The sequence below is a fragment of the Callospermophilus lateralis genome, chromosome 2, assembly GCF_048772815.1.
Source record: "Callospermophilus lateralis isolate mCalLat2 chromosome 2, mCalLat2.hap1, whole genome shotgun sequence".
NCBI classification, from domain to species: Eukaryota; Metazoa; Chordata; class Mammalia; order Rodentia; family Sciuridae; genus Callospermophilus; species Callospermophilus lateralis.
The window spans coordinates 33,092,832-33,111,415 of record NC_135306.1 but is presented as its reverse complement, the minus strand read 5'-3'; the positions used below and the strand labels follow the sequence as shown (position 1 = coordinate 33,111,415).

Sequence of the window (18,584 nt, the reverse complement as noted above, 5' to 3'; positions counted from 1 at the left end):
AGGCTGAGCTGTCCCTGGCTGCCACCTGCTCACTGCTCCCTTCAGTAACAGGCCCTGCTACAGGTCTTCACTAAGTCTAACTCCTGGGTTGCCAAAGCTGAAACAAATCCAACCACCGCTAGGTCTACGCCCATTGCACAGCTGGGAGAAAAGGAGGTCCAGGGAGGGGCAGGGACTGAGCCAAGGTCAGCGGGCGGGGCAGAGGGAGAGCCCACCCTGGAATCTACCTCCACTGACTTCAGTATCACGGCCTTTCTTCTGGATGGCACTGCTACGCCACCCAGTCTCTGGTACGGCCAGCTTTTACTCTGGCTACTTTTTAAGGTGTCTTTTTCAAAGGAAATGTTTAGGAAGCCTCAGGTGATCCATGGGGAGTGGCTTCACCACAGGACAGCTTCTTACAGATCACAGCACCACCTCTGTCTCTCTCTAGTTCCTTCCTTTAGGGTAAAGTCCCTAAAGTAGAAGTCTAGGAACAAAGGGCAGGCAGGATCATTTTCAAGGACTTTTCTAACAGGCTGCCCATTACCCCACAAGACCAAACGCCACACTGGTGGCTCTACAACCTTATGGGCACAGCCATCCTTTTATATTACTTTTGCTAATTTAAATTGTTTGTTTGTTTGCTTGTTTTTTTTTTTTTTTTAAAAAGATACACTCTAGTTTTGAAATTAGGATTCCTGGACTAAGTGGAAGGTTTGTTGTAAAATTTCAACCAGTGACATCCCCTCCAGGGACAGGGGACACTCATCTTTAAAATAAAGCGGTTGAATGAGATGGTTCCTTAAGGCCCCTTTCAGGTGTGATATTCCCTGGTACATTTAAAAGGTATTAGTATACAGCTGGGAGCGGTGGCGCACACCTGCAATCCCGCCTTGCCACTCAGGAGGATGAGGCAGGAGGGTCACAAGTTCAAGGCCATCTGGGCAATCCAGCTAGACCCTGTTTCAAAATAAAAAGGAAAAAAGTCTGGATATGTAGCTCAGTGGTAGAGAGTCCCTGGGTCCAATCCTTGGTACCAAAAATAAATAAACTAAATAAAAAATAAGTAAAAAGAATTAGTACGGAATGACTTTTTAACAACCAGAATCTGCCATGCTTCCAAATCAGGACGAAATGACTTGAACCAGCTGAGCAGGAAAACGGGGCCCAGATAAACACTTGCGTAGAGAAGACAGGAGACTTAGGTAGCACTTAGGCCCGTGGGCTGGGGCAAGGCTCCTGGGACAGCATGCATACTTAGTCTGCTTTTACCAGGGGATAATAACACTCATCCCTGGTCCAGCTGCAAGTCCTGGGCAGCTCCATCCCGGCCACAGGGCAAAGTCAGATCACTCCACTTCAGCCCTGGAATCCCACTGCCCCCGAAATATGCCTCCGTCCAGCCTCTGAACACCTGAGGTGACACAGAGCTCACCACCTGCTCTGACGCCCCTCCCTTTTTATGGCCTCAGGACTCCTGGGTGACAGGCAGGTCATGAAGGGGACAGGAGAGACCGGAAGTCTGATTTCCAGAAATTTCTGATTTCTCAGATAGAAGGGTCTGGAGAGGGGTTAGGCTCCTCCTCTCACTCCAGCTTTCTCAAGAGATCCCAGGAGGTGCAAGGAACTTCAGAGTCTCAGAGATGCACAGGGGGTCCACACAGCCTGCTGGGGCCAGAGCAGACACCTCAGGGCTCTCTTCTTGCCTTTGCTCCCTTTGCCTCTGACCAGAGAGGCTGCTCTGCCCCGACTGTTCAGCCTGGTGATGGGCAGATTTAAGGGATGCGACCACTGCCTCAGGGTGAGGAGGGAGGGGTCAGATGGTGTCCTTGGACCCCTAGCAAGACCAGCAGGAGGGACAGTGACTGGGAAGCAGATCTCCACTCAGTTTGCAGATAGTGACCTCCCCATCCTCAGGAGTGTGCAACAAAGCAGCAAGACCTTGCAGAGGGATATTACAGAGGGACTGGGCCCATGCCAGAGGTCCACACCCAGAGAGCCTGGAACTACAGCCCCTCTGTCAGAAGCTCTCCCCGCCAATCCCACTGAGACATGGCACTCCTTGGGCTGTCACCAGGATCCAGGTGTGGCCGAGTCAGCCCTGGACAGAACTGGGCTCCGACAGACAGCCAGGGCATGGAGGAGTCCATCCTACCCCATTTCTTACATGCAGGTGGGTGTCTGCGTGGGTTTGGTCAGGCAGCTCTGTGGCTGAGTTCCGGCCACCTCCAGCCTCAGACGACGAAGCCAGTCTTGGCACGCACTCTGCCCGCCCCACCCGCACGCCCAGGCCAGCGCGACAGGGACCTGGGGATGTCTTATCCCCCCACTGTTTCCTGTGCAGGGAAAGTGAGGCCCAATCCGTCATCCAGCCAAGAGAGGGAGGGTCACGACTTGGGTTCAATGGGGCACCCGGGCCACAACAGGGGCCTGTCGGGACCGGCTGGCCGCGCCCAGGGCGAGCCGCCTCGCCGCGGGAGGGAGGGGAGGGAGCGGCGGGCGGTGCAGCCCGTGCCCGTGCGGGCCGCAAGCCGTCGGGACCCGCACCTAGGGGCGGCCGCTCCCAACAGCCCGCCAGGGCGAGGGCCACGTTGCGTCCGCTATCTCGATGGGGAAACTGAGCCAGGAAAGGCGCAGGGCTTTGTGCAAGGTCACGCGGAGGGGCTGGTAGCCTGGTCCCCGCGCCCCGCCGGGACCCCGCCGCGAGCCAAACCCAGCATCCCTCCCTCTCCCGGGGCTGCTGCCGGAGGTGCATCGCGCACGTCCCGCCCGACGCCCCAGCGCGCGGATCGCGGAGGTGCGGCCGCCCGGCCACCGGCGCTGGCCACCCTACCTTGCTGACTGCCGCGCAGGTGGCGGCGGCGGCGGCAGCGTCCGGCTCTGCTCCGCGCTCCGCGCCACCCGCCGAGTCCCCGCGCGCAGCACCACCGCCTCCCCTGCAGCCCGGCGGGCGGGGCCGAGTGGGCGGGGCGGGGCGGGTCTCGGTCAGGCCCCGCCCTTCGCCCGCCGCAGCCCGCGCTCCCGGTCCCCCGGCTGGTCTCCGGGTGCGCACGCGCTCGAAGCAGGCGCGCACCCCGGCGCGCACACGATGCGGTGCTTGGGGCCGGCTGCCTGAGACCCAGCCCAGACCCGGGGCCGTCAGACCCGCCTGGCTGTCTACACCTCGCTTGGTGGCGTGGGCCCAGGGACTCGGCCTCCCGGAGCCTCAGTATCCCCCTTGGCGAAGTGGAGGCAGTAACTGCGTCTGCCTCAGAGGCGGGTTGAGAACTAGATCCGAAGAGCCCTGCGGGGTACCCTGCGTGCTCAGAGACCGGCTCAGGGAAGCGCTCCCAGCACCCGGGCTCCTGGAGGGTCCCCTAGGCTCCCCAAGCGGGACCGCCACTGAGCGTCAGGGAGGACTCCTTTCCCCCGTAGCCAGGAGGGGGCGCTGCTGCTCAGTCTTGGCAACTTTGAGCCCCGAGGACGTTAGGCAATGGTGGGGTGGAGATGGGAGGCCCTGCCTTTAATAACACTACCTCACACTTACTGAACCAGCACGTGATGGCGTTACCTATCATACACCCCTGTGAGTTTGATACTCTTACCTATTTTACAGATAAGGAAACTGAGGCTCAGAGAGGGAGGTACCTAGCGTAAGATCACACACCACCTCTCTTGAGAACAACTCTTGTGTAGTAGGGCATCCTGAAGGCCTAGAACAGTGCCTTGTACATAGTAGGCGCTCAATACGTGATTGTTGAATGAATAGGAAACTATGCTACTTTACATACTTTGTTGCTTTTGATCCTATCAACCTTTTTACTTAGCCATTGTTGCTCCCATTTCATAGATAAGAAAATTGAGACTTAGAATGGCCAAGTACTTGGGGGGGGGGGGGCTATCGATGATCCTACACAGCCAGGGCCAAGGTCTGCAGCTCAGGCTTTGAACTCAGATCACCAGGCCACTCCCCTGCCCAGAGCTGGAGGGGCTCTCCTCAAGCTCAGTGTCCAGAACCTTTCCCAGGCTGAGGTTCTGAATGTCTTAATTGCCTCAGGGCTTGGGCAGTGTCTGGTGCCCCTCCTCTCCTTCCCTTAGTGTTGCCTTCCTGCCCAGCCTCCCAAGATGTGCTGTGGATGTGCCCTTCCAGCCTGCATCAGCCTCTCTCCAGCCTGTGCCAGGATGGATGGTGGCCTGGACTGTTTGGGGAAAGGCTGGTTTAATGGGGACCTCTCTGTGGCATATTGACCATAAGCCAGAGAGGAGGCCTGTGCAAGACACCACCTGGGACCCTTCCTAGGGTTGCTGTGGGGTGGGATGCAAAAGGGGGGCCTTCCTTTTCTGCTCCCTCTCCTGGTCTAGGCATGGAAGGCGGCTTGACCGCCCCCTGAATCGCATACTTGGGGAAACTAAGGCCTGAGCGAGCCTTGACCTACCAGGGGCCTGCCTACCACAGAGGGTGGCTGACTTCAAAGCCAGCACCTTCCTCTGGAACTTGGTGCTGACTGGGAGGGGCCAGAGCCCTCTCCTCTCTGGGTGTCCATATTGGCCATGGTGTCCTCACTGTCCACTACCCGTGTGGGACCAGGACAGGTGTGTGTGTTTGTGTGTGTGTGTGTGTGTGTCGGGGTAGGGGAGCTCACCATCTATCTGCTCTCATGGAGCTTCCTGTACAGTGTGGCCCTGTGACCACGGAGGAGGGAGCTGAGAAAATGAGATGTCAGCACCTGGGGCGAGGTTCTGCTGGGGGATGGAAGCCCTGAACAGGGGCGGATCTGGATCTGTGTGAGGGAGTGCATGCCTCCCACTTTGGGAGTCCCCCAGGCCCTTCCTCCTCTTTTGTTCAGAGGTTCCCCAGGGCTCTTTTCCCTCCCTTGGAGAATGGGGCCTGCACTTCAGCCTGCTGGGGGCCGAGGGTCTGGGGAGGGATGCTTGGAAGGCCCACCCCTGGGGTAGGAAGGAGGGGCTTTGGGGGATCTGATCCTCCAGACCTGGAAGGCAGCAGCCCCTGGGGAAGGGGAGACAGCTGTGGTGCAGGGCCCGGAACCTGACACCAGGGGTGGGCCCAGGCACCCTCCAGGAAGAGCAGGGGGAGGGGAGCAGGGGCAGCAGGCTCAGACACGTTGGGGTGGGGACCTGTCTGCTGCATCCTCACTGTCCTGTGGGTGTCTGCTCCTTATGCTTGTCTCTGATTAAGGGACAGTGCCACAATTCCAGCTTGGGATAACAATTTGGAAGCTCCTTCTCCTTTCCCCCTTGCTCAGCAGGCCCCATAGTGTGTCCACATGAGGCCAGAGGCCAGGCCAGTTCAGTCCCCCAGTCCTGTCCTTGTGAGAGGTCTAGGTCCTATAAAAGGCAGGTAAGTGGGCAGGGGCCCTCGCTGGCTGCAGTCAGGGCCTCCAGGGCCTAGCGAGACTGTGTGACTTGGACAGGTTAGTTGGCATCTATGTGCTCCATCACCTGAGCTTGGCCTGGGTGAATAGGTGCTGCAGACCAGGAAGTTCTCATTCCCAGCGCCCCTCCCCAGGGCGAAGGAAGTAGCGGGTCCTCACTGTCCAGGGGTCCGGATGCTCCCAGTGTATTGGACCACCCAGGCTCCACAACAGCCTGCATCTAGGGTCTAGAACCCACATTGTTTTAAAATTTATTTTTCTTTTTGTTTTGTATCGTAATTCAGATGGAACCCAGGACCTTGTGCATGCTAGGCAAGTGCTCTGCCACTGAGTCACATTCCCAGCCCCCAATTTTAAAAAATCTACACAGGGGATTCTAAGATGCAGCCAGAAAGGAAACAGGAGACAGAGCTGGCCCAGTGCAGAGCACCACCCACCTTTCCAGGCTGGGAGAAGAGCTGGGCTCCCAGCTCTGTGCAGAGCTGGAAAGGGACAGAGTTTGGAGGGGGAAATGGGTGATGGGAAGGAGAAGGAAGGGAGTGAACGGGAAAGAGGAAATGGGGAAAGCAGAGGGATGGAGGACAGGAGGGAGCAGCAGCCCTCTGCCTGATCAGTTGTTTTTTGGGGGTGTGTGGGGTTTTTTGGGGGGTACCATGGATTGAACCCAGGGGTGCTTGACCACTGAGTCACATCCCCAGCCCTTTTCTATTTTTTATTTAGAGACAGGGTCTCTCTGAGTTGTTCAGGGCCTCACTAAGTTGCTGAGGCTGGCTTTGAACTCCTTGTCCTCCTGCCTCAGCCCCCCAAGCTGCTGGGATTACAGGCGTGCACCACCCTACCCTGCTTGTGTGTTTTCTAAATATACAATACAAATGCTTTATTTAACAGTTGCCAACCATCGGCCAAGTAGTAGGAACCCAGGGCCCAGCAGCAAGTTCAGCAAAGCTTCCGAGCCTCTTCTGACTCCAGCAAGGTCAGCACATCACTTTCTGGATGGGCCTTTGAGTTCCAGATGAGGGAGGAGATAGTGTCATCCATGAATTCCATGTACCTGTGTGTACTGTCCCTGTGAGTCCATCCTGCCCAGCACCTTGGGGACTCTGGCCAGCAGATGGGCTGTACACAGCTTGTGTCCTCCATGGTGCCGCAGCGGTATGGGGTAGAGAGACCATACCGCTGGAGGGGGAACGTGAGTTTCAGCGGAGTCAGCAGAGCACGAGGACTGGGGTGCTTTCCCTCACTGGGGGTGCTGGCTGGGGCTGGGAGCTCTTCTCTGTGCGAACACCAGCAGCACCTCCTTTGCCCTCCTGGCTCCCTGCCAGCCTGGTGACCGACCTTACCTGCCAGGGTGCTGCCAGGACCCTGCCCCCCCACCCCCAGCACATTCCATGGAAACTGGTGGTAAAGTGCCTCAGCTGGTGCTGGAGAGTCAGGCCCAGGGCTCTGCCCGTGTGATCTGCTGAGAAATGAACTGTGACCCGTGTGCGGTCTCCGTCCCTGCCTTGGGTGGGGACAGTGTGTGTCTGCTGTCTGCTGAGAAAGACCTGGAAAGCTGGGAAGAGCTGACCCTGAGCCTGGGACCATGAAGCACAGAAGCCCTGAGCTCAGCAGTCATCAGTGTGGAGCAGCCCTGCCCTGGGGGGCCGGGGGCTTGGTGGAGGGCCACTGCCACCACAGTCTGCCCCCAGCTACCTTTGCAGGAAAGCTGACAGTAGCAGGGGCAGCAGCAGGTCAGAGTGGGTGTGTGACCAGGGCTTCTGCCCAGCCCCTACGGCCAGATCCCCTCGGTGGTCAGAAGAGCTCTTCTGGGGAGCCCCGCAAAAGAAGAAAGAAGGATCCAGGTGCAGGCTGTGAAACCAGACCCTGGTATGGGGGGTGGCCTGGACACAGACCTGGTGGGCACTGACGGGGATCTGCTGTCCTGAAAGACAGGTGTCCTCATGACTCAGGCCCCAAGCTCCGCAGGAACCAGGAGACGTGCCCTGCAGGGTCACCTTGGAACAGCAGCTGAAAGGCCGAGGGTGGCAAACCCGGGCCCCCGGGGCCCCACCAAGAACAACTGGACACTGAGAAGTATGTGACTCCCAAAGCTTGTGGGTGGTTTCCAGCACAGACACTGTTTTTTTTTTTAATTTTTAATATTTATTTTTTAGTTCTCGGCGGACACAACATCTTTGTTTGTATGTGGTGCTGAGGATCGAACCCGGGCCGCACGCATGCCAGGCGAGCGCGCTACCGCTTGAGCCACATCCCCAGCCCCACAGACACTGGTTTATAGATATAACTTAGAGGATGCCCAAGGCGGCCCACGAAGACTATCCCGCTGGCCTGCCCACCGGCCTGCTCTGTGGAGAGGTGAGAAGCGCATGGCCTCCCTGGTGCGTGTCCGTGAAAGAAGGTCACATGGTGATGGGGCTGGGGGGTTGCCAGGCCTGCAGGAGGCTGCCCGTAAGGGTGAAAAGGCTTTGCGTAGGGGAGTGGCCAGGTCAGGCGTCCCCGTCCCCATCATCCTCACTGACGCAGCCCTCGGTCACTGCTCTGCCCCGGGACGCCCGTCTCTCTAGGTACTCGGCCTTCAGCTGCTCCAGCTCCTGCAGCTCTGCCTCCAGCCGCTCCCGGTGGGTTGCCCGCAGCTGCCGCAGCTGCTTCATGGGAAAGGGGTTCATGTCGCTGAAGGCGATGTGCATCAGCTTCCTGAGAGGGGCACACAGTCAGCTCAGGTGTGCGGCCTGCTGGGCCTGTTCTGGGACCTTCGGACACCTTTCCCACCACAGGGGCCCTGGGCCTGCCCTTGGGGAGCGTGACTTGCAGGCAGGAAATGTGAGAAGCCCTTTCCACCCAGAGAGAACTGACCCACAGGGAGGAACCTCAGAGGCGCCTCACCCAGTAGGAGGGGTTGGCCGGGAAGACGTCCTGAAGAGGTGACAGGTGAGTTGAATTTTGAAGAGTGAATGAAAGTTGACAGGCAGAAGGGAGGTGGCAAGGTGGGGAGGTGGCACGGAGGCATTCTAACAGAAGCATGCAGGGCACAAGCCTAGAGGCAGGGCTGTTCTAGAAACTCAAATGATTTGCTTTCTAGATTCACAGCCCCGGGTACTCAGGGAGGGAAAGGTGGGCAAGCACTGAGACTGGGCAGGGGCTGGGGCCGAGTGGCAGAGCACCTGGGTGACGCTAGTGACCCAGCGCGATCCCCAGCACACACACCACTTAAAGCTGTATGGAGAGTCTGAAGGCCAGGTTAAGGGGAGGATGGATCACGAAGGGGCAGGACTTCCCTCCAGACACCTAACCTGTGACGGAGGACCAGAGTCACCACCTGGGGGCAGGGGCAGACCCTCACCGGCTGTTGCAAATGGTCTTGGTGAAGAAGCGCAGGTACTGGTAGATCTCCAGGCTGTCCTGCAGCCGCAGGATCTCCTCCTCGTTGTACTTGAAAATGGCCAAGGCATATCGGAACACCACCTGGGGGCACAGCAGGGGCTCAGGTGTGGCATGGCGTGGGCCAGAATCCCCAGAGGAAGGAAACCCAGAGGCCAGGAGCCTGGAGTCCCTGGGCAGGCTGCAGAGAGGGAGGCACAACATTGGGGTAGACACAGGAAGTGAGGGAGGCTGAGGACCCCGAGCAGGGCACAGCTTCAAAGGCAGGGATTTGGATGAAGTTCCAGCTCTACCTCTGGACTTCCCCAAGACAGCTAATGCACTGCATCTGGTGGACCTCTCAGGGTGAATACGGTATAGTATGTGGCATGGTAATGCACCTGTAATCCCAGCAACTCAGGAGGCTGAGGCAGGAGGATCAAAAGTTCGAGGCCAGCCTCAGCAACTTAGTGAGCCTTTAAGTAACTTAGTGAGGCCCTGTCTCAAAATAAAAAATAAAAAACGGCTAAAAATAAAAAATGGCTGGGGATGTAGCTTAGTGGTAAGGTGCCCCTGGGTTCAATCCCCAGTAAAAACAAAACAAAACAAAACAAAACAAAAATCCCAAACTGTGTTGTTAGATGGGTCTGTGGGAGGTGGGCATTTGCCCTGGGTCTCCTCACAGGGTCAGGGCAGGGCTTGGCCCAGACCCAGGCTCCACCCTCAGTGCAGAGCTCAGTCCACAGGAGGAAGGAAGGAGGGGCCTGGGTGAGAGGCAGGGGATATGCATCCCTGGTCATGCTGGGCGCCCTCTCAGGGAGCGACTGGGCAACCTCAGGGCGCATCTTCAGAGGCAGAAGTGCCCCTTCCCTCAGGCGCTACAGCACTTCACGATTTACAAGCCACCCCCTCAGCTGTCCCCAGCAGTCCTGCCAGGGGGACACTGTTTTCCATTCTCCAAGGGCAGAGTCAAGACAGAGGGGTGGGGGGACCAGCTGGGGCCCAGTAGCGCCTACCTTGGTCCCCTCGTATAGGAAGGCATCCCAGACCCGCAGGAGGATGTCGCTGATCAGACTGTCTGCAAAGACCACGAGGAACCAGTTGAATGTGACGAGGGAGAGGTCGATGCGGTGCTGCCCCAGGTGGGCCATCAGCCTGGGCAGCTTCTCTGAGAGGAGGTCCTGCAGCACCCGCTGGTCTACCTGGAAGGCAGCGAGAGGGCCATCCCTGGCACCCTAGGGAAATGGCCACCTCCCTTCCTCCCGGCCCCTCAGACCCAGGCCGTCCACAGCAAGCCTGGGGTGCTGAGCGGCCCTGCCCTGACCAGCACTGAGCACCTGCAGAGCTGGGACCCAGGGACAGCTCCACATCACCCGCTGCTCCCAACACAGGCCAGGGTCACCTGGTTGGAGCATCAGGCTTTACAATGGAGGTCTCTGGGCTGGCTAGTTCTTGGCCTCCCCAAGTCCAGCTGACCATCCTGGTGATTCAGAGAAACTCATGGATGAACTGGCACAGCGCTGAGGTCCCCTCCAGGACCGCGCTGAGGTCCCCTCCAGGACCGTCAAAGCAGGAGCAGAGGGTGGAGGACGGGGGACAACACTGGCCCTCTGGGTTGACAGATATGGAGAGCAGGCCCTGGACACACTGTGTTCTTTTCTCTTTTTCTGAATATGGGAAATTCTCCATAGCAAGAAATTAAAAAGAAAAAGCAAACTTGATCCTGGTGACACAAGCCACCTTAATTTCAGAGATGCTGAGACGTGGAAGTAAAGTATGGCACATTCCCAGCCCCTGCCCCAGTGAGGGGCCACTAGAGACCCCGTGCTCTAACGCCCCAAGGGGAGCCAGCTCTGCTGCCCACCTTTCTGCTTCTTCCACCCAGGCCAAGGGGTGCGGTAGCCCCTGGAACCATGAGGTAACAAGCCCAGGCAGGCAGAGCGGAATAGGGAGCTAGGAGGAGCCTGATCCCAGAGGGCATCAAGAAGTGAGAGAATAATGCCCCGCTGAAGCCACTCCTCGGCCAGCCCCCCTCCCACGCAGTCCAGTGCAATCCCTACCTGATCCCCACCTCCCTGCTGACTCCCCAGCCTCACTCCTCTCCCCAGAGCTGTCCCTGAGCTGCCAAGGTCCCGCCCTCCAGGGGGAGGAGTCAGTGTTAGAGATGGAAGTAGGAAAGGAGGGGAAGGAAGGACACAGACAGCGTCCAGATTGGAGGTGAGCAGTGGGCAAGGCCGGCGGAGGGTGGGGAGGCTTGGAATGACTTTGCACTTAGGCCTCTTAACAAGCCCTAGCAGCAACTTTACTCCCATTCTAGAGCAGGCATGCTTGGGGTTCAGAGAGGTGATGTTATGTGCCAAGGCAGCACAGCAAGTCAGCCACGGGCAGAGCTCTGGACCCTGCTCTGCCTGACCACAGGGCCAGAGGGCAGTAGAGGCGTAATAGGACAGTGGAGGCAGCCATGCTGCTCAGTGTACAGTGATGAGCATGAGCAGGAATGGTCACCATCACCCCTATCCTGCTGAACTGTGTTCTGAATTCTTTTTTCCAGTACTGGAGATGGAACCCAGGACCTAGCACATGCTAGGCAGGCACTCTACCGCTGAGCTACATCCCCAGCCCTTTTGAAATTTTTATTTTGAGGCATGGTCTTGCCAAATTCCTAAGGGTCTTGTTCAGTTGCCCTTGCTGGCCCTGAACCTGCAGTCCTCCTGCCTCTGGCCCCCAAGTAGCTGGGATTATAGGCATGTGCCACCAAGCCCTGCTGTGTTCTGAAATTTGACTGGCAAATGGAAAATGAAACTAGGTCTGTTCTTCCTCTCCCAGTGACATGTCACCACTGGACTCATACCAGTCTGTCCTCTGGGCAGAATCCCCAAAGTTCTTCAGGCTGGAACCACCCTGCGTCCCAGAGAAGGGATATTGGCCCACCATGCAGGTGGAGAAATGGAGGCCGGAGATTTCCAACTTTCGAGGGAGTCACTGACTCATAGGAGCAACTCAAGGGCACTGTCCTGCATGGCTGCCATATCCCCTCCCTCCCTCTCACCTGGGACGCTGTCAGCGTCTTACTGTAATAGTCGGCTGGCAGGATGGTCTCCACGATGGCTACCAGGCACCAGAAGGCACTCTCCTCCTCCTCCAGCACCAGCAGAGCCACAGCGGCCAGCCTGAGCAAGGATGAGCAAGGTGACATGGTCAACGCCCAGCCCAGGGCCCGGCACGCTGCGGGCTCTAACATGCTGGCTGCCCTGCCCTCACTTCCATGTTCTCAAGCTCTGAGACGCTGGCAAGTGTGCGAACCTCCCTGAGCCTCGGCCTCACACTCTGTAAGGTAATAAAAAAAACCACCTCTGGGCCATGGCCCCTGAGAAGCCTGTCTTTGGTGCTGCCTGGCACACAGCAGTGCACAGCACAGCCCTTCTCTCCTGGACCACCCCCTCTCAGGAGGCTCAAGTGACACCACTGGTAAGAGGGACAAGCCCCCAGGGCTGAGCAGGGAAGTCTTTCTGCTTCTCCATTTTTGCTTGTAGGCTGCATTCAGGTCCAATCCAAGTTATACTTCCCTAATGTCCTCCTTGGATTCCTGTTCTCCTAAGATGCTACATAAATACAAGGTCCAGTATTCAAAACCACCTGGGGAATGCTGCCCACTACAGACCCTTTTGGGGGCTTATGATGTACACTAACTCAGAAAGCCTCTGGGGAATCCTGCAAGGAGACCCTGTGTGACTTTAACCAACCCAGAGTAACTGTGGGCCATGGAGCCATATCATTGTGCCACTAGTAATGCTTCCTTGGGTTCTCACTAGACTGGATTTATGGCCTCCACCTTCTTTTGAGATTCAGGACTTCTAGAAACAAGGCTGAGTCTCAAAAGAAAAAAGAAAATCTTTCTCCTTTCCCAGTGTTTGGGATAGCAAATATGTGGTATTTCTGCCACCATTCTCTTTATCCATGCCCAGGACAGACATAACTAATAGATCTTGGCAACATTCCCCTTGTCGAAGCCCAGAGCAGACATAACTAATTGATCAGGGCACTCTTTCCCCCTGAGTTGAAGTTACTTTAGTGACTGCCTCAAGATAGGCCTCCAGCAGCTGTTTCCTATTGGCTCTCTCTGGTCAAGACAAACTCCTTACTCACAGATAGGAAAACTGAGACCCAGAAAGCAAAAGAGAATGCCTCGAGATCACAGTCGGCTGATGATAGAGCAGGAAGAGAACCCAGGAATCCCAACATCCAGCCCACCAACTCAGAGTGTCCTCAGTCCAGGAGCTGGCTGCCAGTGCCAGCTTAGAATTTCTCACAGCACACATTAGAAAGCCAGTTACCTGAGGCTGGTCCCCACTTGGGCTGCTCACTGCTCAGACTCCAGCAGGGCTCCACCCTCAGGCTCTCAGGGCCCAAGGAGGCCTGCAAAGGGGAAATGAGCCAAAGGGGAAAGAGCAAGCTACTTTGGAAGGATTCCACTTATTTTGCACAGGGAAATGGCTTTAAAATGTTTGCTCTAAATTGGCATTAAATCACCGTGTTCTATCTTCACCGTCTAAACCGGCTGGATTTGTTGCCTTAGAAGCAGGATGTTATCTTTGAGACATGGGGTGGGGGTGGGGCGTGGTGGCACAACACATGCATTTCCAACTGCTGCCACTAGATGGCAACTCAGGCAAGTATAAGGGGCCTCCAAAGGAACACACTGCACTTTCCACAGTAGAACAGGCCCTTTCTAATACACTTAAGTTTCTAGTTAAAGCAATAGCACAAATATTTGCATGAATACCAACTATCTGTGCTTACATATCAAATTTAAGTAAAAATAGCAGAGGCAGAGATAGTAAAAAGTACCCACTGGGCGTCTCTCTCTTCTTTGGCCTCAGTTGTTCCCATCTGCTTTCTAGAAGCAGCCTGTGCCACCTCCTTCCACAGGGGGAGCTTCTCTCTGTGTGGCTGATCTCAAGGTCCCCTGGCTCCCGGACTTTTTCCTGCTTTGGCACACATTGCACCCCAGAGCACCATAGCCTGTACATGGCTAATTGCATCTCATAGAGGTCACATCGGATCAGGAAAAAATGTTTCAGGGTGGCACCAGCCCACTGCCTGCCAAAGCTCCCACTCTGAGTGAGGGTGGGTTGTGGGAAGGACTGGGTGTGGGTGTCCAGGGTTGGAGCTGGCCCAGATACCAGGCATGGTGAGGCTCTGGGCAGGTGACTCAGCTTCTCTGAGCTTCCCTGACTTGCCTGGAGAATGGGGGCACCAGTGCCCACTTCAGGTTTTCATGAGGATTAAGTGATGTCAGGTATGTAAAGCACCCTCAGTAAGTTGCTTCCTACCTGACTTTTCTAAGAAATGGGAAAATCATTATTTGTACGAATCCCATGGCTTCCATTTCCCTGCACAGCTGCTCTTAAAAAGGCTTTGCAATTTTTGTTCCTCCTAGATTTCAACATGTTCACACAGATAAAAAAATATACAGGCTTTTGCTCAGCTGTTGGTGAAGGAGTAGAATTTCTACAGACATCACCTGTAGCAGACATGCAGAATAACACGAATTTCAGGCTTAAATTAAGAGGCATTCCTGTTGGAGCTTAGCTCTGAATTCCCAGTAATTGTACATATCCATGCTCAATTTTACCTAAATTTAGGGTGGAATAAGAGTATTGAAAATATGTGCTCTTGGGAGCCATTCAAATTTGAGTTAAGGACACTCTGAATGTCAATTCTGGGTTAAATAAATGCCACACACCACCTATTCAGAAAAAATAGAGCAGAATGGCTTTTGCAAATTTTACTCAAGCATGTGTGTGTTTAAATGAAATTGAGTCAAAATTTGCTTTGGGAAATCTTCAAGACTATGCAATTTCTATGGAGGTATATGGTGTTCATGAAAGTCCCCTTCCACTTGTGGAGAAGACAGCCCTATGAACCAGGGCCCATCCTCATCCCCAGTCTCTCTCCTCTCCCCTGCTAATTAGACCAGAAATGGAAAGTAATGCATGCTGTACCATTCAGATTCCTTCTTTGGGATGCAGGTCCTGGGCATGAGGGTTAAGGGCACAGGGTATAAGGTGGGAAGACTCGCTGTAGCCCACGACTTAGTGCTCCACTCTGACGACCTCGATGGGCTGTAAATGCCCCAAGAATGAAAGGTCTGCCAAGAGGGGTGGGGCCGAGGGCAGAGTGGGGTGGGGGCCAGAGGCCCTGCAGCTGCAGGGCAGTGCAGGGGCCACATGGCCTTGGGGGAGGGCATTCCAGGCAATACTGGATGAGTGCCAGCCTGGGCTTCTGTAGCGCTGTGCCCCTGCTGGGCCATCTATCCTCAGCTCTGTCTTCTTCCTCCAGTTCCCCGAGCTTCCCCCGCACCATTTATAAAGTCCCTCTTCCTTGGGCTCCTCTGCATGGGTTTTGTATAATGCTCCCTGACCTGGCCAGGGTTGTCATATGTGAGCTGGGCCCTCATTGTACACTCTAGGGGACAACTCCTGATGGCTCTATGTGAGTGGCATCTCCGGAGCACAAATTGGAGAGCACAGGACAGGGACCTGTGTTCTGACCCATCTGTCTTAAACATGTCTTCTCACCTGCCCGTCCCTATGTGTCCAGTGAGGGCCAGCCTCCCGGGCTTCTCTCTCAGGGTTTCTGGGAGGCCCTGAAAAGTCAGCAGTGCTCTGAAGGCAAAGGGTGTGCCCGACCGCCAGAGGCTCACCTGTTCAGGCCCTGGCAGTAGCCAATGGCTGGGTTCTGCCAGGAGAAGGCCAGCAGCACCCGGCGGAGTTTGTCAGGGAAGCTGGAGGTGGGACAGGTGAAGTGCTTGTTGTTGGGGAAGGTCCGGTTCAGGTCCAGCTCGATCTGGCGGGCAGCAGGGTGCTCGCAGGCCTGGCCTCGCTTCAGCAGCTCCTGGTAGCAGCTAGGAGTGTGCAGGTGCTGGACACGGAGATGGACCAGCCATCTCCAGACGCGGGGCCGGTGTTCGCGGGGCACTCCTGCCCGCAGCAGCTGCTTGAGCTCTGCAGAGGGCGCGAGCTGGCCCAGAGCCGCCCAGCGCTCCCGCAGTGGCCGCTCCACAGCGTCGAGGGCCAGCAGGTGGTGGGAGCGCACCTCCAGCACCTGGATCCTGGCCAGCAGCTTCAGGTCTTCCACCTCATAGTCGGGCACTGCCAGGAAGCCGTACTCGTCATACTCACTGCCGGGAAAGACCCACGTTAGCCACACCTTGCAGGGCCTGTCCCTGGACAAGGGGTGGGTGGGGGTGTTGGGCCAGGTTCCTCCCCAGCTTCACTGAGGCTCGGTCTTCAGGGCAGGGCAGGCCCCTCCACCCCTCCTAAACTGCCCTGCTCTGCCTCCTGAACTCCCGGTGAGGTCCTAGAAGTGCCTGGTACATAGTGCCTAGGAGACCCTCCAACGACCTCCAAAGACCTCAGGTACCTGGGGCCAAGGAGCAGAACCTTTCACCAGCCAGTGAGCTCAGGGACAGAGGGGGACAGACTGCACCAATGACAGGAGGAGGTGGAATACCTGGGGGCCAGATAGCTTCTCATTTATTCAACATTTATTTGCCCCTACTATGTGCCCTGCAGGTGCTATCTGTCGATATATATATATATATATATTTTGATACCCAGGATTGAATCAGAATAGTTCAACCATTGAGCCATCCCCAGCCTTTTTAAATTTTATTTATTTATTTTTTTTTTAATTTTGAGACAGTGTCTTGCTAAGTTGCTGAGGCTGGCTTTGAATTCCTGATCCTCCTGCCTCAGCCTCCTGAGCTGCTGGGATTACAGGTGTGCACCCCCTGCCCCCAGCGCTGCCAGTCTTATGATCTTGCAAAGCAACAGTCAGCTGAGAATGAGGCTCAGAAAGATTAAGTGACTCATCAAAGAGCAAGAGAGCCAGGTTGCTGGGTGTGGTGGCACATGCCTACAATCCCCACAACTCAGGAGACTGAGGCAGGAGGATTACAAGTTCCAGGCCAGCCTGGGCAACTTAAAGCCTGTTACACAAATAAATTTAAAAGAGCTGGGATGTGGCTCAGTGGAGGTGACCCTGGGTTCAATCCTCATCACCACCCCCTAATAGAGCCATGTCTGGCTCAAAAGCCCAGGCTTCTGTGGGTAGGCCACACAGCCTCAGGGACCTGTAAGCAGAGTCACACCCACGTCTGTTATTGTAACTGCCCAATGCACTGCTCAGCCAGGGTTTGGCTTATCTCCCCTCTGACCAACATGTCTGGGAGGAACCTGGGCCAGGGCAGACCTGGGGCTCGGAGGCAGCCCTGAGGGCTGCACTGATGTCCTCGGCAGCTCTGGGCAGGGGCTGCTCCTCTGAGCCTGCTCCTGGGCGGGCACTGCATGGTGCATCTGGAGCCAGAGGAGGTCACGTCTGCACAGTGCAGTCAGCAGGGCTGGCAGCAAGGCAGCAGGGTTGTTGGTCCTGCAGCCGCCAGGCTCACCTGACAGGGCCCAGCTGCACGCCACCATCAGCTGTGGCCTCGCTGGCTTCCCACTGCAGCGCCTCCTGGATGAGCTCCCGCAGCAGCTCTGAGCACTCGCCAGCCTCCGACCCGGCGGCCTCCTGCAGCCTCCGCAGCCCAGCCAGGTACTTGCTCTCTACCTGGCAGTTCCTGGCTTGGAGGTAGGCACACTGTGAGGAGAGGGGCGGCCGGTCAGGTACCCTGCTTGGCTCCGGGCAAAGCAGCCCTTCCAGCTCCTCGCCCAGCCTCCCCTTCATGGGGCCTTCACATAAGGGAAAGATGGGCCTGAGACAGGGGGAGCACGGAGGCAAGGGAAGCAGGAGAGGGCTGGGCCTGGGGCTGGGCTCAAGAGAAAGAGAAGATAGGGATGGTGCAGCCTGCAGTCCCATTCTGGTCTGCCCGATAGCTGTCCCAGCCTGTGGCAAGTCACTTAACCTCTCTGTGCCCTAGCTTGTTGTGCACAGTGGGGACAGCCTCAGGTTCTGGAGGGAGTAGTCGAGCTGATGAGCAAAACCCTCCCCGGGGGCTGGGCACAGAACCCTCTGCAGGGGGTGTGGCTGGGAGGGCCCTACCCTGTGCCATCTGTGCCACTGGGTGTCATCCCCCCAACACACAGTGCCCTACCCCCAGGTCTTTCTGCGCGCTCCTCCCGGCCTTGAATTCCCGTTTCTATGTGTACAAGCCAGATGGTGCTGGGCAGGGCGGGTGACCTCTCTGGACCTTGTTTTCTGTTGCTATGAGATGGGGACACAGAAAGCTGCCTCAGAGTACTGCCAAGACCTGAGCCGCCATGTCCCACAGGTGCACCAGGGAGCCTCGTGGCAGATGCTGCAGTCCACGGCACCCCTGCCAGTCGGCAGCCCCAAGCACTTGCCCAAACTTCCTGTTCCCCTGGCTCCCACTGATGCTCCACAACCCCAGGCCCCTGACTGCTTCCTGTGTTCTGTCACCAGTGGCCTTCTCAGGACTTCTGCTGGAGACTCTGGTCTCCCTGTGTCCAGGCCCTCTCCAGAAGCCCACCCTTTGCCGAGCAGACGCAGCCATCTTCTCAGAACATCAGTCTGGGCCAGGATGTCTCCACTCAGACCCACTCAGCCTTGTCTCATCCTCCTCAGCTCTGCTTCATGCCTCTCAGGCCATAAACCTTTACCACACGGTCTCCTTTCTTAGAAGGCCTTTCTACACTGCTGGATAACACCAACTAGCCTTTAGGACTCACTCAGAAGACACCTCCTCCAGGAAGCCTTCCTTGACTTACCTTTCTACCTCCGGGCCCCATGAGTCTGTGAGTCCTAGCTGAGCTCAGCTCCCTCACTAGTCTGCACTCCCTTTGGGGCAGCAGCCAAGCTTATTGGTTTTGATGTCGATTCCCCATAGCTGCCCAGCAAAGCACCCAACTG

At 56.6% G+C, this 18,584-nt stretch overlaps 1 protein-coding gene across 6 annotated transcripts in view; it reads right to left on the bottom strand.

Annotated features, from left to right (window-relative positions):
- Nucleotides 1-7,521: 7,521 nt before the first annotated feature.
- The window catches only part of Tbc1d2 (TBC1 domain family member 2), a 46,487-nt gene continuing 35,424 nt past the window's right edge, over nt 7,522-18,584 (bottom strand). For all 6 annotated transcript variants that reach the window (XM_076845772.2, XM_076845776.2, XM_076845774.2 and 3 more), the window contains 6 exons: nt 17,164-17,354; nt 15,418-15,894; nt 11,761-11,881; nt 9,728-9,913; nt 8,695-8,816; nt 7,522-8,048 (listed from right to left, as the gene is read on the bottom strand). In XM_076845772.2, coding sequence (XP_076701887.2) covers nt 7,841-8,048; nt 8,695-8,816; nt 9,728-9,913; nt 11,761-11,881; nt 15,418-15,894; nt 17,164-17,354 — 1,305 coding nt within the window. In that variant the 3' untranslated portion in view covers nt 7,522-7,840. The remainder of the gene's footprint in view (nt 8,049-8,694; nt 8,817-9,727; nt 9,914-11,760; nt 11,882-15,417; nt 15,895-17,163; nt 17,355-18,584) is intronic.